At 38.4% G+C, this 22,043-nt stretch overlaps 1 protein-coding gene across 2 annotated transcripts in view; it reads right to left on the reverse strand.

Moving 5' to 3' along the window:
- Gbe1 (1,4-alpha-glucan branching enzyme 1) overlaps positions 1 to 22,043 on the reverse strand; it is a 252,351-nt gene that overhangs the window by 190,862 nt on the left and 39,446 nt on the right. For both annotated transcript variants that reach the window (XM_087899665.1, XM_087899664.1), the window contains exon 2: positions 11,141 to 11,310. In XM_087899665.1, the coding sequence (XP_087755791.1) occupies positions 11,141 to 11,310 (170 nt within the window). The remainder of the gene's footprint in view (positions 1 to 11,140; positions 11,311 to 22,043) is intronic.

Raw genomic sequence — 22,043 nt, forward strand, 5'->3', positions numbered from 1 at the left:
TTCACAGAAAATGACAGAAACATCATTTGGTGCTTAGAGAATATCTACATCAGTGGAGGGAAAAAACCTGCTGTTCACCTTTGACCTGTAAGCGACATTTCCACAAACACCTTCAGAATGCAAAATAATATTAATCCATTTTCTATCTGTGGCATAAGAAAAAAAAACACCAACAAATTAAATTGGAATTTTCTTAAATGTGTATCATATTGACAGTTTCTTCATTCAAAGTTAAAAGGAAAAGCAGCACTGTGATCAAGACCCTGCAAATGTTGATCTGTGTTAAAATGTGCCACAGTCTTGGCTATATGTGACTATTATAAAGTAAAATATCACTCTTTTAAGAAAGCTTTTAATTTAATATAAGAATAATATAAATAATGTACCTTTGTGTAGGTGAATGATGAGCTTAAGAAAGACATTCCGACAGAAAAAAGTTGTTAAACCTTCACTAGACAATTGCTAAAAAAAAAAAAACATTTTAAAAGTTTATAGACTTTAAATACATGAGAAATATCAAAATTTAAAAACTAACAGGAAATTCTATCTTATCCACACTGCATAAATTTTTAAGAGGATTTTTAGAAAAAGGCAATGTGATGATAGAAAATTACTACTTATGTCATGCAGTTCAAAATCTCCCTTCCAGCATTAAGGTTTCTAACAGCAATCTTCTAAAGTCCTTGGGAGGATGTGTCTCCATAAATATAATCCCATTAAGCGCTCCAACAAGACTCTGTGATCTACCAAAACCGGGGTCTATAACTATATATAGAATGAAAATATTAGTTAAAACAGGGCTAGGAAAATGTACGTACATGCATATATACATGTACAAACTATACAAATAATAAACATTTTTAACATAAAAATGTTGTTAAGTATATATCTACCCATCGCTAATGAATACTAAGATCACACCTTTAAGTTTGGATCTGTTATAAGGATTTTGAGGCACTCTGACCTACAGAAACAGTAAATGCAAAGCAACCTCTACAGCTTGCATTTTCATTTCAATTAAAATGGAATGAAAGTTATAAGATGAATGCAAAATAAATATCACTTAAAATTCATTTAAATATACAGCTTTTTCTCATCTCACTTGCACATAATTTATTTCTCCCAAGTTATCCTTGTTCAGACTTTCCTAATACTAGATAAGTTTATTTACTGGCATACTCATAGTTCATCATTTTATATAATATCATGCCACAGAATTATAATGAGAATAGTTATTATTCATGGGATGGTAGATAAGGAGAAGTGTTCACTTCACAATATGCAGAAAACGTAAGAGGTAAACGCAGACTGCATACATGTAACAGGAGGGAAGAATCAAGCCACTTGCTGTGCTCAGTGTCCTGTGGGAATCACTCAACATTACTTAGAGCTGTGTCTGTGAAGCAGAAGCTAATTCACTAAATCTAATAAACAGAAGAGTGGCTAAAGAACCATCATCAAGTTGGAAAGTAAGAGGAAGTACTGAAAACTTTCTACAAAATGCCTTTTTGCTGATTGCTTATTTTAGAGTCACACACATTACAGAGGCCATTTCTCAGCAGGGACACTGTTTGGGTAAGCAGCACTCTAAGGCTTTCCTGACCCAGCTTGCAATTTGCCACCCCTCTGCCAAGCAGTTCCCAGAATAGCCCTAAAACCCTGCTTTATAGAAACATCAAAACTGCAATAAGCAAACTAAAGGTAAACCATGTAACAATGCACAGAAAAGTCACAGTGAGTTGAAAATGTCTGCCAGGCAGTGGATTCCTTTGAAGCTCCATTGAAATCCATAAATCAGAAAACAACACATTTCTAAGCAGTCTAAGTGGTGCATTCCCCCTACCTCTCCAGTACCCTCCGTCATTAAGAGAGACAGAGAGAGAGAGAGAGACAGAGAGAGAGAGAGAGAGAGAGAGAGAGAGAGAGAGAGAGAGAGATCAGAGACAAGTGAAGTCTGCAGAGTTTACACTTAATATGCAAAAGTATGACTATCTTCTGGGATCATATATACAATGACATTCCAGTCAACAAGAAAACACACATGCAACAATGCTCTTTAAGATAATATGGTATAGTGGTTTCATAGTCTTTATCTGGACAGGTGCATTCTATGACTTTGGCATGAAAACAAGATAATGTAACAAAATATTTTGGAACAAAACTTGTCTTTAAGGCACAGGTAACTAACTGTATTATTTGCCTCAATTTAATGAGCATCTCCATAAAAGAGTATTCCTCTTCCAAGCTTCATTGATAAAGGGCTGGTCCAGATTATCTGAGTAATGAAAATAAAGTGAAAATTGCAGATCTTCCCCTTCTCAGAAGATCAACAGGGTCCAAGAAGATGTTTCTCCATTTCCTGGACTCCATATAGAGTCTGATACATTGGGCAGAGCCACAGCTGACAACTGAAGTCAACATGAGTGGGAAAAAAAGGCTTTGTCGTTGAAAGCTGTAAAAATGTAGGGACTGTTTGTAACATGCCACATCACAGTGAAAGTTGGCTGGAGTCATCCGAGATTAGAGAAGGAGAATGATACAAAAGGAAGTGATGTTGGAATTGCAATGTTGTATTATAAAATGCTTACAAGCCAATCAACATAATCTATAACTTTTAGATCAGTGCTTCTCAAACCATGATGCTGAACCACTTATTTATTTTTAATATGGAACCTATTTCAGATACTCCATAAAATTATTAAGATTATTTCATCTAAACAAAAAAAACTCCCAAACGTTAAGACAATTTCTATATCACTGGCCCTGTTTCGGAGCTAAAGGATGCCAGTGCCCGTAAGCACTTTGGGTGGTGGCAGCAGCAGTTAGCTACCTGCACACGTGCCTCTGCCAAATTGACTGACAGAAAATGAAAGGATTCTCCAAAACAAAGACTATAAATGTACTTTGTAAAATGTGAATTTCTTCTTCAAGAAGTTTTTAAACTACAGGATGGTTCAACAGGTAAAAGTGAGTATTATACAACACTATACAACTCTGAGTTGTATAAATTTGATTCCCCAGATCCTAAGGTTGAACGGGAAAAAAAGATACCACGAAACTGTCATCTGGCCACACACACACAAACACACACGCACACATGCACACACACACACAACCACACACAACCACACTCTCACACAAAAATAATATTAAATTGTTTAAAAATGATGGAGGGCAATAGCTAGACTTCATCAGTTTGAAGAAAATAGACTATTAACTTTTATGAGGTTCAGCTATCTTTTGAAATTAAAAGTAATTTTCCAGCAAGAAACAGCATTTAAAAATGCATCTTCCCTTCATGAAGGCAGCATTGAACATGGTATAAATTCTTCACCTTTGTAAAATAGGGCCCAAAACAACCTAGCCAGGCAGGAAAGATCAACATATCACATTTGTCTCCCACTGAGCCACATGAAGATACATGGTTACAGAATTCAACTGTATTTTCAAATTCAAATCAAATCCTTCATTTTAAACACCAGCTCATGACAAAATACTTCTTTAAAAACTAAATTTGTTCTCTCAAAGCATATCCACCTAAAATGTTCTCAGGCCAGACAGGGAAAAAAAGGAAGGAAGGAAGGGAGGGAGGGAGGGAGGGAGGGAGGGAGGGAGGGAGGGAGGGAGGGAGGGAGGGAGGGAGGGAGGAAGGAAGGAAGGAAGGGACTTAAGTCCTGAAAAAAAAAAGTAAAGAGTTGTTAATTTCTAAACTGATTATAAAACAGGACACTGATTATAAAACACTGTTGCAATCTTTTTAAAACAGGAATACTTTTCCACAAAACAGAATTAAAGGACGCATTTTTTTTTGTCATTTTGTTTTAGCTTTTTTTTTTTTCCTTACACTTCCTCCCCTCCTCCCATTCCCCTCTGGCTACTCTGCTCAAGGGATGCATATTCTTTTCTTGCAATTCTGAGACTTGAAGAGCCTTATATGTACTAAGCAGGCACTCTACCACTGAGCCATATCCCAGCCCTTTATTTATTTAGCCTTTCATTCATTTCATTTTGATAGCTGAATCTCTGATACCTGTTTCAGCATTCTGTGTTACTAGGATTCTAGGCTATACAATCCAAACTAGTCTATATTTTCTTTATTTGTTTTTCATTTTTGTGGGTTTCTTTTAAAATATATATACTTTTAATTAAAATATTAATTTCAAGAATTATTACAACTAAATAGATAACCACTTAGATAAAAGTAAAATGATATTTTTTCTTTGTTACCTAAATATAATTAATTTATCACTTAACAGATGTAAAATATTTTGCTGTAGATTTTTAAAGTTTGATGAAATCAGCATAAAAGCATTCTTCTTTAATTCCTACATAAAAACAATAGGAAAATTATGCTGGTTTCACTGTTTTTTAATCTCTGAAAATAGATAAAGAAGTAATATTTCAAGTCAAATTCTTGCTGCATGACAAAGTAAAACATGGGGAAATTTAAAACAATCAGGATATGGTCAGAGGTTAACTCCAGAGAACAAGATGATTTGGCCACTGACTCAATTTATCAGCTGGTTTTTATCATCATTAATAAACCCACCACGAACAATATTTTATTTGGTTTCCAAATCTAAAATCGAACATAATTTGTGAGCTCACTAACATCTATTTTTCTATTGTTAGCATAAATACAGACACTAGAAGACTTCTAATAAGGTATTCTAATAATCTTGGTCTTGAAAAAATACTGAAAATAAAAAATGTAACTCCTTGTTTAACTAGTCTGACGGGGGATAAAAAATAGATAAGATTTATTTAAAAAGCAAAACAAAACAGAAGCTGCTTTGTAAGGGAAAGGGTGTGATTAGGTAATATCTTTTTTTTAAGATTTGTACATTTATTATGTATGTACTGTTCTGCCCGCATGTACGCCTGAATGACAGAAGAGGGCACCGGATCTCTTTACAGATGGTTGTGTGAGCCACCATGTGGTTGCTGGGAATTGAACTGAGGTCCTCTGGAAGTGTTTTTAACCTCTGAGCCATCTCTCCGGCCCCAGGTAATGTTTCTAAGGATGTATCTGAGCCAGATTATAAACAACAATAAAACTCTGTGTTTTAGATTTGTGTGCACTTGCTACCCACACACTAGCTGAAAAAAATATTCCTTTCAATGCATGACTGGCTCCTAAATTTGACTCTAACTTATAAAGGTTCTGCTTTTGCAGTGCAGAAGACATCATCCAGAGTCTCCAGTAAGGAGCCAAGGCAGCTCCCGCTGAACTACATCCTGATTAAAGCATTTTCTTGTTGCTATCTGATAGTTGGTTGGCTGGTTGGTTTCATTTTGTTGTTTTAAGAAAGTCTCACTGAGGGATCCAGACAAGCCACCAACTTTCCATGGTCGCACTGCTAAAATCACAGATGCACACTACAACAACCGGCTTCAGAGAGTAACAGGTTTGTACTACCATGCCCAGCTTCAGAGTAGCTGCTGCTGGCTAAAGTCAAAACTCTTTAGTGATATCTCACAAGCACAGACCCTGAGATGAGACCCTGTCATGAAGGGCACTAAAAGAAGTTACCCTCTCCCATTAACTAAAAATTAATTGGTTTGATAGTCTAATGTCTCTAAAATATTTTTTAATCATGACTGATTTTAATCATAAGGTCATTTGCATTACTATCCTACTGCAGAGTTAAATATAAAGAGACTCACTGACTAAATCTGATGATCTTCAGCACCTTAACCATTAAATAAATTCTGGTGGATCAAAAATCATGTAGAAAAAAAATGCTATCTCCGGGATATGGAAAGCATTATAATTAGGAAATACACTTACACAAGAGGTGGAGATTTAAAAATCAGTTCAAGGCAAAAAGAGAAATTTAGCACAGGACTTCTTTACATTAAAATAAGACTATTATGGAGCAACTCAGCTCAGGCAGTAAAGGTGCCTGCAGCCAAGCCTGAGAACCCGAGTTAAATTCCTGGAACTCACATGATGGAAGAAAAGAACAGATTCCTGCAGCTTGTCCTAGACATCCACATGGACATCTCAGTGTGAAACACAAGCAAATACACACGCACACCAAAAAAAAACCAAAAATGCATATTTTAAAACACGGACCACATGATATGGGAGTCCCCTCTGTGTGCTGTGATTACCATTAATGAATAAAGAAACTGCCTTGGCCTGTAGATAGGGCAGAAATTAGGTAGGCAGAGAGGACTGGACTGAAGGCTGGGAGAAAGGACAGAGTCGAAGAGACCCGATGGAGCCGCTGCCAGAGTAAGACATGCCGGAACTTTGCTAGTAGGCCACGACCTCGTGGTGATACACAGGTTAATAGCAATGGGTTAAATTAAAATATAAGAGTAAGCCAATAAAAAGCTAGAGCTAATGGGCCAAGCAGTGATTTAATTAATATAGTTTCTGTGTGGTTATCTCAGGGCTAACCTAGCTGGGTGGCCAGGAAGAACAAGCGGGCCCTCATTCTACAACCACACAATTTTAATTTCACTTACCAAACTCTTTAAATCATTGTACTACTTTTAATAATTCAGCATTAAACTTAAATACATTACTTAAAAATTTTAAATCTTATTAGTCAAACACCAGTTGTAGCTTTAATAAATCATGATTTGTAAAACTATAGCTTCAGAAAGTATTTTTCATAGTTTCTTACCTATATTTTGATATTTATGAAAAGTATTCATGAATATGGTAGAAAATAAAACAGCAATATCAGTTTATTTGATAATCTTATACTACTTCCGGGGGTGAGAGTCTTGTATTGAAGGTCAGTAAGATGGCACAGTAGATAAGGGAGCTTGTCAGCATGCCCTCAGATCCAAGTTTAATACCATAAGTAGAAAGAGAGAATCTACTCCCGCACACTACTGTCTAGCCCTCACAAGAATGGCATGACACACACACAGACCAATACACATACATAATAAATAAATGTGGGGGGGGGGACTTCAACTTGAATACTTTCAATCAATAAACTCTCAAAGAATATTCACAGTATAAGAAATGGAAATAAAAAGAAGTCATAAAATTGAGTGCTGGGTAGTTATAAATTAAATGTTAATAAGAGATCTAGTTCCTTATGTGGCCATTGAGAATTTGAAATAAGATTCATCAAGGCTACTGAGAAACTGAATTTTACATTAATTTCATTTTCATTAATTTTATTATTTTATTAAGCTTAATATTTAAAACTGTTATTCACATCAGTTTCTAAGAAAATTTTAACTAAGTTGAAAAACTTCTGGGTCTGTGAATCGACTCTTAAACTGATAATTTTGTTAAATTAAAATGTGTGCCAAGTATCTCTCATGAAAAGGTAGCATTTCTGATCAAATTTGTGATAACCCAATTTCAAAGACATGATACAAAAGGAGAATAAAAGGGTCTGCCAATGAGTTTTAAAACCAATATATGGTAATTTCATAATACCTTTATATATTGGGCTAAATAATATATTATAAAAACTCATTAAAGTGTTCTTGTACTTCATATTACTACAAAAATTCTTGAATTATGAAAGGGGGATAAATTTTATTTCTCTTGGACAGTACTGCCTTATTCAAAACCTAAAACTTCTGCTAAATTCTAATTTTTATTCAAGACAAGATCTCATTATATAACCCTCATCTGCAACTCCCTATGTAGCCCATAACTGACCTTAAACTCATAAAGAACTGTCTACCTCTGCCTCCTAAATGCTGGTTAAAGGCATGCTGTAGCGAATGAGTAAAGTCTTGAGCTAGTGAAGTCCTGATTTGTGTATTGTTTGCAATGAGCCCATCATGTGGAGAATGAAGGTTCAGACCCATGAGAAATTGGCCAGGTCTTACCCATATAGCTAAGGCTCAAAGGAACTGGCCGAGACTTCCTCCAGTTCTGGTCCGAATGTGAGTGTCGGCAATGAATGCAAGTATAAGTGCTTACTGAAAATAGATCAATGTGTGCAAAACCTAGCAACTGCAGCTCCCTCCTCCTGTATGACTGCAGCCTAAGACTATTCCCCCACAGAGGCCTCCGACCCCAGCTAGCTAACTCCTGCTCTTGTGCCGTACAGAACAAACATGCTGAAGTTTCAAGTTATTGCTGCAGGTGACACCACTCCATCAGAGTGTACCTAACCCACCTAACCCCAGCTTTTCTGTAAATGTATCTGTGTGGCTATCCTTCCTTCATCTCCTTACCACCCCAGTTAGGTTTCCAGACCCAGGCTTCATAGGTCTTGGAGGCTTGCGTGACCATCTTTGGCTCTGTTCAATTCTTTAAGGCACAACTCACATATAGAAAAACTCACATAAGGCACACACACACACACACACACACACACACACACACACACACACACGCAACCATATAGTTCTATATATATTTAAATTGATACAAGCAATCACTACCTGTGGTAGTTTGAATGTGATTGGTCCCCCATAAGCTAATAGAGAGTGGCACTATTGGAAAGTGTGGCCTTATTGAAGTAGGTGTGGCCCGTTAAAGGTAGTATGGTCGCTGTGGAAACAGGCTTTGACATCATTTTTGCTTAAGCTTCCCTCAGTGTCACAGTCCTCTTCCTGTTGCCTTCTGATTAAGATGGAGCCAGCACCATGTCTCCCTGCACGCTGCCACATTGCCCACCATGATGGACTGAACTTCTGAACTGTAGGTGACACCACTGAACCATAATGGATCAAACTTCTGAACTGTAAGTGAACCACCACAATTAAATGTTTTTCTTTATGAGAGTTGAGGTCACCGTGATGTTTCTTTACAGCAGTAGAAAGCCTAACTAAGACACCACCATGGTGGTTTGAATGGAGTCAACCTACCTCAAGATTCAGCAATACCACTCTTGGGAATATACCTAAGAGATGCCCAATCATACTACAAAAGCATTTGTTCAACTATGTTCATGGCAGCATTATTTATAATATCCAGAATCTGGAAACAACCTAGATGCCCCTCAATGGAAGAATGGATAAAGAAAGTGTGGAACACATACACATTAGAGTACTACTCAGTGGTAAAAAACAATGGCATCTTGAATTTTGCATGCAAATGGATGGAAATAGAAAACACTATCCTGAGTGAGATAACCCAGACCCAAAAAAACCAAATATGGTATGTACTCAATCATTAGTGGATTCTAGCCATAAACAAAGGACATTGAGCCTATAGTTCGCAATCTTAGAGAAGCTAAATAATAAGGTGAACCCAAAGAAAACATATATAGATCCTCATGGAAATTGGAAGCAGACAAGATCACCAGGCAAAATTTGGGCACATAGGGTGGGGGTGGGGTGGGGGAAGAGGAGAGGGGGAGAGAGAAGGGAGAAGGGGAGGTTTGGGAAGAGCTTAGGGGAGTGGAATGGTTGAGATGGAGGAAGGGTGGATATGGGAGCAGGGAAGAAGATACCTTAATTAAGGAAGCCATTTTAGGGTTTGCAAGAGACTTGGCTCTAGAGGGGTTCCCAGGTGTCCAAGGGAATGTCCCCAGCTAGGTCCTTGGGCAGTAGAAGAGAGGGTGCCTGAACTGGCCTTGTCCCATAGTCACACTGATGAATATCTTGAATATCACCATAGAACCTTCGTCCGGTGATGGATGGAGATAGAGACAGAGACCCACGTCGGAACACTGGACCGAGCTCCCAAGGTCCAGTTGAAGAGCAGAAGGAGGGAGAAGATGAGCAAGGAAGTCAGGACCATGACTTGAGAATGGTATAATATTTATAATTATTTATAAATAATACCATTTTGAATGGTATTATTTATAAAGCAATAAAGAAAGAAGTGTCCCCATAGACTCACATATTTGAACACTTGGATAGCCAGTTAATGGTAATTTTGGGGAAGTTGTAGAATTTTGAGAATGGAGGAAGTACATCCCTGGGGCAGGCTTTGGAGGTTTATAGCCTCACCCCTCTCTCTCTCTCTCTCTCTCTCTCTCTCCCCTCTCTCTCTCTCTCTCTCTCTCTCTTCCCCCTCTCTCCCTCTCTCCCACCACCCTCTGCATTCTGCTTGTGGTTGAAGATGTATCTCTCAAATCCCTCCTCTAGACATCTGTTGCCATGCCTCTCCTACAAATCTGGATTCTGCATCTGGAACTGAGTGCAAAATAAACTCTTTATTCTGCAAGTCATTTTTTAGCATGGTATTTTACCACAGCAACAAAAAGTAACTAATACACTAGCACAATAACTATGGCTTAAATCACTTTCATCATTCTTGACGGTACCCTTTTGCTCCCATCCCCTGACAACAATAATCTGTTTTCTATCCCTATATTATTGGCATTTCCAGAATGTCTATAAATAGATTAATATATCATGCAAAATATTTCAGTCTAACAATATCAAGTCATACATAGCATACGCCTCTATAATACTAAAGATTATGATCACTTTCTTGTTTCTTTTGCTGATATCAAAGACTGTTTGACAATGTCTGTCTTATCTAGTTATTTCATTTTCAAAACAGCCTTATTCCTTATTATATGATGAATTTGCTTATCCTCCAAGCATAAAGCATAACATGCTGTCTTACAGTTTTTCTCTAGGTCCTTCCCACCATAGACTACAAATTAAGAAGTCTTATTGCTTGACACTGAACTTTTGTTTGTACTTTTAACTGTGTCTAATGTAGGTAACACTACAGATGTCAAAAGAAAGGGACGATGAAGATGACAAAGACAAAAAGCACTTGAGTGATCGAGGTCCCTATCTAGCAGACAGAATGCCTACTGTGACTGAAAACTCAAAAGCAGTACAAGGCAGCAAATAAGCAAGGGATGTGACACCAGCTAGTCACCTGCAAAGGCTCCTGAGACTATTCATATCAACATTTTCAGCAATATCGATCTTCTCTTTTATAAGAACACAGCAGCAATGTTGGGTAAGGTTCTGGTACTCTTTCTAACACTATTTTCTCATATCCTGCTATTTCTTGGGCCTAGTATTCTAGAAAGTAAAGATTCATGAATACACATATCATATGATAGCACAAGCAACTGGACCCCATGAAGTAAAATATTTAGTGACTTCTATGGCACTAGCTGAAAAGTCAGATAACTATTGGAATCATTAATATTAATCTAATAAAACATGCAAATTAAGTCGGCATGACAGAACAATAAAATATTAATATCTTAAATGCTTTCAAAATACTCACTGAAGTCTCCAGTCAGAAAAACTGCTTCTGCTCCTGGGGCCCATTCTTTGCAGTATATGCCACCATCGGCACATCTGTGGATGCCAAATGACTCATAGCCTCTGGAAAACTTATCGATTCCACCTTCGTTCTCTCCAATGTCACTCAAAAGCTGGGTAAACTTCTTATACCTTTGAGGAAGCACAATAAAAAAGAAGTTAGAAAGTTTGACTTCCAAAAGGAAGTAACATAGTCAAATTGGAAAGAAAATAAAATTACTACTCTACAGCAAACTTTTACAAAATTTTCCTGAGGCTTTGACCTGGCCTCTTTGTCACAGCTCCTCAGCTGTGTCTCGGAAAGAAGAAAGGAAGGAAGGAAGGAAGGAAGGAAGGAAGGAAGGAAGGAAGGAAGGAAGGAAGGAAGGAAGGAAGGAAGGAGAGAAAGAGGGGAGGAGGGAGGGAAGAGAACAGGGAGGAAGAAAAGAAGAAAGAAATACAACAACAAAAACCCCACTTATTTCATTAGTGGATGATTATATCTGAAGCAAATTTGGAGAAAAAAAACCAACAAAACTAAAGTACTAAACTGTGAAGCATATCTTAGTCAGCGTTACTACAACTGTGATGAAACACTATGACCAAAGTGTCTTGGGGAGCACTGGGTTTATTTGACTTCTAAATCACTGTTGATCATTAAAGGACGCCAGGCAGGAGCTCAAACAGAGCAGAACCTGGAGGCAGAAGCTGATGCAGAGGTCATGGTGGAGTGCTGGTTACTTGCTTGCTTTATGTAGCTTGCCCAAGAATCAAGACCGCAAAACCAGGAGACCCCCAACTACAATGGACTAAGTCCTTCCCACATCAATCACTAATTAAGGAAATGTCCTATTTGCTTGCCTACAGCCCCTATTAAAAAGGCATTTTCTCAAATGAGGCTCCTTCCTCTCTAATGATTCCAGCTTGTGTCAATATGGCATAAAACTAGTCAGCACAAAGATTGTTCACATAAAGAGTAAAGATACACTGCAAGATATACTGATATTTCATTTGTATTTTAATAAATATAGATTGACTGAAAATCAGAAAGCTAAAACAGCCGCACTGGCCAGCCTTACAGACCAGGCAGTAATGACACACACCTTTAACCCCAGGAACCACACAAACTTGAAAAAAAAAAAAAAAAAACAGGCGGTAGTGGTGCAGCCCTTAATCCCAGAACTAGAGAGGATTATAAAACGGGAGAAGCCAGCTCTCAGTCTCAGTCTCATTCTGAGGTATCCTGCAGGAATGATCACCATTTGTGGACTAAGGTCAAGGTAAGAGTCAGTGACTGACTGCTTTGTTTTCTGGTCTTCAGGTTGAACCCAATATCTATCTATGAGTTTTTATTAATTGTATTTCAGCAAGAAGAATCTCTCTACAGTATCTTGTGCAAATCTATAGGGAAAAAGAAAAGGAAGTTCCCAGAAAGATGGTATGAATCTAAATGGAAATACACAGGGAACATATAAAATCATGGAAGCTAACCAATAAAACAAAGTGAACTTAGTTAAACAGACAAGAATCTATATATACTTCATACTATACAGTAATTAACCTTAATAACTAGTCCAACAAATGTAAACTAAATAACTATAAACAAAAACCAGAAGGAGAATTTAAATGTAACTGAAGATCTAAAGAGAGAGAGAGACAGTCAGATGTTTCTAGGAGAAATGCTGCTTGCTACCAAACCAACTGACCTGAGTTTGATCCGTTGAGCCTACAAGAAGAAAGGAGAGAATCGACTCCTATAAAATGTTTTAAGTCCTGTACACACATACAAACTAAACCAACGTGAAAAGAAAAAGATGGAAAAAAGGATGTGCTGCTGGAAAATAATTGATAAGTTAGGATAACTAAAAATTACAAATAATTGCATAATTAACAAGTAATTAGTTACTAGTTAAAATATTAAGAAAATACCGAATAGATTAAAAATAAGCATCCAAAATTGAAATGAACCAAACAAGAAGAGGAGGTAACTCTGAAAAACAAGAAAACTAGGTTTAAATGACAGGTTTTTGTAAATAATTAAATCCATATATGAAAAAAAGAGCATGCCATATGTTACATTTTGAATATATGTTCCCCATGGGCTCATCTGCTAAAGCATGGTCTCCAGCTGGTGGTGCCAATGTGAGAACTTTTAGCAGGTGGAGAATAGCTAGAGGAAGGGAATCACTGAGATGGTGGTAGGGGAGGGTTCTTTGGAGCTGGTCCCCTTTTGTCTTGGCTTCCTGACTGTTATAATTAAGCTGGCCTGCCCTATCACCTGGGTGACATGCTCTTTAAGAGGCAAGCTCTGCCCACTCCCGATCTCCCAATCTCCCACTTCCCTCCAAGGCAAGCTGATCACCATGCTTCTTTTCTTCTTTATCTCTCTCTATCCATCCCCCCCCCATACCTCCTATTTTCCCATACCCTCATGTACCCACTAAATAAACTCTGCATACTCAATCTCTCTTTGCATGATGTATCTGACTGTCTCTGACCCGCTGTGGGACCTGTCAGGGTCACCTGCGCCATAAATCATTAACAATTCCCCCATCCCACAGCCTTACTACTGTATTTTATCTCAGGCTCATAAAAACGAAGCCAGGCACAGGTTATTGCAATTGCTCCTGGTGGCCCATCAGAACCTGAAGGTAAGGGCCTAGTGCTGAAGAGTCTAATTATAAGAAATGGAGAAATCAAGCGGGAATGGAGCTAGAAGCATTCTCACTGCTGGCCATGTCTCAGAGTACTCCAAGGTGCTAATCAGGCTGATGATGAGAAAGGCCTTCAACAGCCTTACCCTCAGGCCCCTCATGCTAAAGACCACGTACCAGGCAAGATGAGCCCGCTGATATCCAACTATTTTCTGAACTGGATTTGAGGCCTGCTCTGCAGGAGCGAAAGCACACCTGATACTGAGTTAAAAGCCTGTTAGTCAAAGCAACTTCCGTTTATGCCCAGAGGTTAGTGCTGCTGTGAGCTTAGGTCCGAGAGGCTGCTTCTATCGCAGTAGGCAGTAATTAATTCAGGGACTCATAACTGGTCCAAGTGCTGAGAATAAGTGACTGTTCAATGTCAGCTCTGAACTGGACGGACATCTATAACACTGCTGCCTCTCTTCGCCTCGCCTCCCCCACTCACCACGTGCTAAGGCTCAGGGAATGTCATAAGAGATAGGGGAAGGAATCTAAGAGCCAGAGGAAGGGCTAGGGGACTGATGAATGCAACAGATCATCCCACTTGATAAGGCTTTTAGACCCAGGAACTCGGAGTGGTTCTGAGTACGTGCACAAGACTGACTCATGATTGGACCTATCAACATTCTGTCATAGAAGGGGGCGGGGTTTTTTGAGGGGCGGAAGATTTGTAAACAATGATTGCTTAGCGATCTCACTCCTTTCTTGGTATCTATAGGGAGCTAATGGTAACTGGGATAAAATTATCCATGCACCTGTAGGTAACTTTTAAGCTGCATTACCAGAAGAAGCAAAGCCTGACTAAAATCACTGGGCAGGAAAATAGAGAGAGGAGAGAGAGAGAGAGAGAGAGAGAGAGAGAGAGAGAGAGAGAGAGAGAGAATATACCGAGGGGCCGTGCATTGCGGCTAAACCGCAAAGAAACTCTAGAACAAGAATTACTACAAAATAGGGCCTCGGCTGACAGATTAAAAAATCAAATTGAAAAATAAAATATGGAGAAAAGGGGGTAGAACTGTATACAATAAAACCACTCACCACCAAGTAAAATTTCATTATGGCTTCTATGCTTTCTAATTTCCTAAGAAGGCTTAGATGAACATTTGCAAAATAACATATAATTAGGGAAAGAAAGTTACATATCAATCTTAACAATATTTTTTCATCTAATTTTAATTTCATTCTTTAAAATAAGTAAAATGAGTTAAATGCATCATATGCAATTCACTCATGTTTATGGATTTTTCTGCATTCTCCTACCAATAGACAATCATATAAAACTAATAAGAATGCTATTCTTTTGCAGTATTAATGATTTTGAAGAGAGGGAAACTGGCCTTCTGTGGTTCTGCCTGTTTGGTTGTTTCCTGTGCAAGGTTTCTTTTCTTGGTCTTCCTTACTTTGCTCTTTTCTTCTTTTATAAAATGTGAGTACTACTTTAAGAAATTAGTTTTCTATAACTCATATGATTTTTATATTAAATCCGCTAGATAGTCTTATATAATATTCATAGCAATTTCACTAGGTATGCAAAACTCTGTAAAATTTACGGAACTGAAACCATGAGAAATAGAGCTTTGAAGTTAACCTGGGTTTCTGCAATCGTCATGGGCTGAGCTCAGATATAAAAACTAATGAATGATAAACCAGCACTGAAAGTTAGCAAGGATAAAAAACATATCTAATAACACAGTGCAACTGTGAGCCTGTCATTAAAATGTCATCCTTAACACCACAATCCAAGCCATGAAAGTCCAAATCTGAACCTTCAGTCCTAATCCCTACTAAAAGACCAGCCAGTGTGGACAGGGAGGAGTTGGGATCATGGGTAGGGGGGTGGGGGCGGGGACAAATACTCAAAGTTCTTTGTTGGAATACAAAACAATAATCTAGCATCCATCATTCAAATCTCAAAAACTGCTTTATTCAAGAAACTCCCTTTTCAGAAATGTATTCTGTAGACACACTCCATAAGAAGAAAAGCACCTATGTATAAAATTATGGCACTGTTCATAGCCAACTTTGAGAAATAATCTGTCTAGTTTACAATGGGAAACTAGTTGAATAGAATTACAAAATATCCAAACAGGAAATGGAAACCAGGCCTCTAAGAAGAATGAGGTCAAACAAAATGTGCTAATAATGGAATAACGTGCAAGGAAATCACTGGTGCACTGCAGTCTTAATCCGGAGACCCAGCCTGCATTCTTGGTAAAGCTGTGCAGGTGTTGTACACCTGAGGCACTGAACACACGGAAGACACACAATATGACAAGGGAATGCTAGTGAGAGGTTAGCCATGGAATGCTGGGAGCAGCAAGGAAACGGAAGTTGCATTGACACAACCAACACAGGTACCACTGCCCTCTAACTCTTAGCAGCTCTGTTGTCAAGCATGCTTTACCCAATCAGGTACTTTGCTAGAGACAAGAAAAAAAGAAAACAGAAACAGATCAGCATTTCTTATGAACTTAACAGTTTCAAAGTACTCAAAATAATGACCAAAGCAGGTTATGAATCAGACCAAAATACCCAAAACCTTTAAAAATCTGTGAAAAGTTTCTTTCTTTTTAAAAATATCCTCCATATACTAGTCAGATCCACTTCTTTGAATGCATTTTATTTCACTGGGACCATTTTTAGACACAGTTCTTTTTGAAGAAAATTCTAATTCAGAGCAACTGCCATTATGTAATAATCATGCAATAAAATGAAGAAACAATATGAAAAGACTAACGAAATCAGGGTTGAGGGCAAAAAATACAAATTATCATAATATAAAGAAAATTACTTAGTTCTAAAAGGAATAAATTTTCAGAGGTTAAATACTATAATAATTTTATTGTCAATCTACATATGATGCACTAAAAACACATTCTTAGATTTAAGCTATAGTTTTTTAAACTCACTTTTACAAAATTTGCTAAGAATATGTTCCAGGGCTCTGTCTGGTAAAGTTTCAATGGAAACAGGATTAGAGCACGCTATTACTTTCACTAAGTATCTTGACTTCCCTCAAGGTCAGCCTTGTAGCTTCTAAAAGAGGAATACACATTCCACTTTGAAATCACTATGGCTGGGGAAAAAAGAAAATGCCTGGGGGTACAGCAAGCTCATCCTGCCTCTGCTCTCTCAGGCTATCGGCATCTCTCTTAATATTTTTTTCTATGCATTTATAGGATACTTAAAAAGTAGGTCAAATTTTGGTAACCAAAACTATATTATAATGTTAATATTGGATCAAGCATTTTGACCAGACATGAAAAACTATTGTAAATAATGCAACCTACATTAATTAACCATTTATTTTTTTAAAAAAAAGGGGGTAAATAGAAGCACATAAATACAAAAGTTATTGAAGGCCAGGAAAATAAAACCAATAGGGATATATCATCATTGGCCCCAAGAGGTGTCTTCAATAAAATCTCAAGCTCAAATCGCCTGTTGTTAAGAAGTCAGGGCCTACGTTTTATTCCTGAGGCTATTCATCTTACAATTAGGAGTAACAGCACAAGATAACAATAGCTTCACCTCTAGAACTAAACAGTCCATGTTTATTTATTTATTTACTTTTTTAGCCTCAGTATGTGACCTTGAATAAGCCACTTAAGCTCTTTTCTCTTTCTGCCCTGCCCCTGTTCAATGCACAGAAACCTCATAGGTCACAGGGGATCAATGAAGGCACAGTGGGATCCTTCCTGCAGTAGCCAGCAAGTACTCAGTAGGCACTGACTGTACCTTTTCTCCAAATGGAAATGGCAGTGCACCACTATTCTTTTCAATGTAGCAATTGCCTTTTATTGATATCACGTGTTTAAACTTTAATGTACATGCTAATTAGGGACCATTTATGTTTCCCTCCCAAATCCCAAAGGTCCTTGAGACCTGTACTCAGTATTCCAAACTGACTGTCATATACAGGTTTTGAAAAATCTGAGTTTTAAAAAAAAAGACTGATTTAATGAAATCAATAGGAATGCTAAGAAAGTAAAGAAGACGGGAACATGAGAGGAAAAAATGAAGCACTTCAAACATCTCCTTTCCCAGAAGATTACCTATATACTAGATGGTATGTTAGTAGTGAAGCTCCAGTGTAAGACAGGGTTGTGAATATCACAGTTGTGTAGTAGAAAATGGTTCATGTCTACCTGAAAATGTCTCTGATATAAAACCCATTCTTGTGAGTGAGATACAAATATAATCAACCCTTGGGAGAAGTTCTTTGCTAAGAGAAGAACCAAAGTTTCTCCATTTTGTCCTCCACCTCCATCTCATCTTGTGTAAGCTATTTCCTGTAAAACATTCCAGTCCTCAGAAATGGCTAGGGGAAAGAGTAACGTGGTAGATGTCTGGAAGTACAGATAACTGCAGAATGTCCCCACCTGAAGGTCAGCCAATAAGAAAACTTGACAAGTAACAGGAGAGTTTCGAAAACAAAATTTGTGAAAAGTCCATAGATACAAGCCAATTACAACTAAACCCATTACCCCAAACCCTGCTAATGTAACTTTTCTTGATTTTACCTTCAAATAGTGCTCTCTAGAAGGGGGGGGCACCTCCTCCTGCTGCTGCACTGACAAGGTCCCTGCCAGCTTGAACACATGTACACAATAAACCTTGATTTTGCATTTCGGTGAGTTGGTCTCCCTGGTGGTCTCTTGGGGTCCCCATGGACTGGGCACAATACTAAGTAGAGCAGACTATGAGATTGTATTCTCTTTTTGTCATTCCAGAGGAAATTAACTATCCGAAGAAGCAACATGTGAGCTGATAATCTGAAAAGAGTACCAAACCGTATGGCTAACATAGATCAGAATAATGGGTTAATATAAGCTATAAGAGTTAACAAGAAGCCTGTGGTAATGGGCTAATCAGTTTATAATCTTATGGAGTCCTGTGTGTGATTTTCTTTGGGGCTTGCTGGCTGTGGGGTACTGGGTGGGACAGATACCCCAACAAGCCGGCCCTCCATGTTACACTGTGGTCTGGCTATGACATCACTGCTGCAGTCATGAGCACATAGCTGATTTAGTCATCTGTGCCAGAACTGCACAGATGAAAATGAAAAGAGAACGAATGGTTGAGATGAAAAGGGGTCACCGAGAGTGAAGGAAGATTAAGAGAGAGCGAGGGGGATGCATAAAACATTGTTTCATATATAAACAATCAAAAACTACTTTTAACTAGATTAAAAGTAAGTATCTTTCTGTAAAGTGAAAAGGTATTTAGCTCACAATATAACATTAAAGAGCCCTCTTAGTTCATCCTTTCATAAGACTAGCACACCACTGCTGTAGGAAATCCTACAGCCAATAGTCTTAAAATTTACCTCCCACTGGGGTGTGGCCTCTTATATGCATGCTTCAGGCCTCTTTTCTGGCTGCGAAATTAGGTTGCTGTTCTGTTACAGCAGAGGATATTGATTTGTGAGCCTACCCCTAAATAAATAACCATTATTATTCTCAGTTCTGAGCTCATGGGGGGCCTCTTTTTAGCATCCATCCTCATACTGCAATGAAGCTCATGAACAAAATGGGTACACCTCAAACTGTGGGAGATAACAGAGTCCTGCAATTGTAAAGGCACGCTCACAATGATGTTAGTACTACCCACTAGGCTGCACATTCTATCTATCCAGATGACCTTTACAAGGATATTCAATATTCAAACAATACCGATATGTTTTCTTATGTTTAAATACTATTCCCTATTTTTGAATGCCACTAATTTAGATAAATGCAAGAATTTTTTAACATTCCTTTTCAATTTCTGGAAGTTTTCTAATCTTATCTACTTTAACATAGAGTGTAGTCTTCTTCTCACACACTACGTGAGCACCTACTTTACATCTAGCACTGCACCGGCCACTGTGAGCAGAACTAAGACCTAACAAAGCCCTAGTCCTTACAGGCTCTGTATGTGTGAGATCAGCAGAGCAGAAAGGAAAGCTTAGGGAAAGTGCTGACAGAAGCATGGAGATGGCTCAGTGGGTAGCGTGCTTCCTGCGCAAGTTTACAGGCATGGGTTTGCACCTGCAGAGCTAACATAAAGGCAAGACATGCAGTGTGCATATATAATCCCAGAGATCCTAAAGAGACATGGGAAGTGGTGGCAGAGAAATCCAAGGCAGTTACTTTGACAGCTAGCTTTGAACGCCTAGGGGCAAACAAGGCATACTGTCTTGCACTCTATCAAGAGAAAGGTGATGAAAAATACCCAACTGTATTCTCTGATCTACATGTGTGCACTGTGCACTGTGCACTGTGGCATGAATGTGCCATAATAGCATGCAGGAACACATCCACAAATGCATACACTTAGTATACCCATATTGGAAAAAAATTTGTTAAACAAAAGAAGGACGAGAACTTGTCAGAACGTAAATTTTACAAGGACAGGGAAAATTATCGGTCTGTAATCTAATGTATTACAAACACCTGAAATATTGGGAGACAGTAAAAACTCAATGAAAAATTTCTAGCAAATACCTATTCTTTGCCAGGATGTGTATAAGCAATATTAGTGGAATAAAGTTATCATATTCCAGACTAGGGATATGCCTGAATTTCAATCCAAATCCTACCTCTTTGCATCATAACCAAATTTAAAATGGGGATTAAAACCTATTTTATAAATACACAATGGCAATATACCTAAATAATCTTTCCTGTGAAATAACTAATAAACACAGTTAGAGTGATAGTGTATTCGATAAGATTGTTAGATTTGAGATTAACACAAAGGAACAAATATTCTATTGAAATATAAGATAAAACTTGACGATTGTACTAGACCATTGGCAAATGCCTCTTTGCTAACAATAAATGTGTGGAATGCTCTATTTTCTGTCTCACAAAAATAATAATGAGAATTTTAAAAACAAGCAAAAAGGCTGGAGAGATGGTGCAGTGGTTAAAAACACTAACCGCTCTTCCAGAGGTCCTAAAATCAATTCCCAGCAACCATATGGTGTCGCACAACCATCCATAATAAGATCTGTTGCCTTCTTCTGGCCTGCAGGTGTACATACTACATACATACATACATGTAAGCAAAAAGTCAAATGTGGTTGTGACACACAGCTTTAATACCAGCACTCAGAGACAGGCAGATCTCTGAGTCTGAGGCCAATCTGGTCTATAGAGCAAGTTCCAGAAAAGCTCAAGCTATGTAGAGAAATCTCTATCTCAAAAAAGACAATTTTAAAAATAAGAAACAAAAAGTGTCAAACCACAAAAAGTTGCAACAATTACACCATATTAATTTTACATTATAAGATCTAGGTATCAATTCAAATACAAAATAATATTATACTCCAAAATGCAACTTTTAACAATTCTTATTCATCTGGAGATGGATGGAGATAGAGACAGAGACATACATTGGAACACTGGACTTAACTCCCTAGGTCCAAACGAGAAGCAGAAGGAAAGAGAACATGAGCAAAGAAGGCAAGACCAGAGGGATCCTTCATCCGAAGATGGATGGCGATACAGACGGAGACCCACATTGGAGCACCGGACTGAGCCCCCCAAGGTCCAAATAAGGAGCAGAAGGACGAAGAAAATGAAAAAGGAAATAAGGACTGCGAGGGATGCGATCACCCACTGATACTAGGGGACGGATCTAATGAGAGTTTACCAAGGCCAGTTGGACTGGGACTGAACGAGGACGCAATCCAACCAGATTCTCTGAATGTGGCCGGATTCTCTGAATGTGGCTGGCCCGGAGTCTTTCTGAAAAGCCATTGACAATGGCACTGGGACTTGTTTCCTCTGCATATACTGGATTTTTGGGATCCAGTCTGTTTGGATACTCACCTTCCTGGACCTGGAGGGAGGGGGGAGGAACTTGAACTTCCCACAGGGCAGGAAACCCTGACTGCTCTTAGGGATGGAGAGGGAGGGGGAGAGGGAGTGGGGGGAGTGGGAGGGTGATGGGAGGAGGGGCGGAAATGGAAACTTTTATAATTTAATAAAATTACTTAAAAAAAAAGCAATTCTTATTCAGGCATGGTGAGCTGGACAGATCAATGAATGAAGGTGCTCGCTGGTCGACCTGGGCTCTGAGTTTGATTCCAGTATCCCACAGAGTGGCAGAAGAGAACTGATTCCCAAAGCTGACCTCTGACCCCCACATGTTCTGTGTTTTAGCTCTCATGCACACTCCTGTGGTACATGGGCATTCAAG

The sequence above is a fragment of the Myodes glareolus genome, chromosome 2 (assembly GCF_982192425.1).
Source record: "Myodes glareolus chromosome 2, mMyoGla1.1, whole genome shotgun sequence".
In the NCBI taxonomy this organism is placed as follows: Eukaryota; Metazoa; Chordata; class Mammalia; order Rodentia; family Cricetidae; genus Myodes; species Myodes glareolus.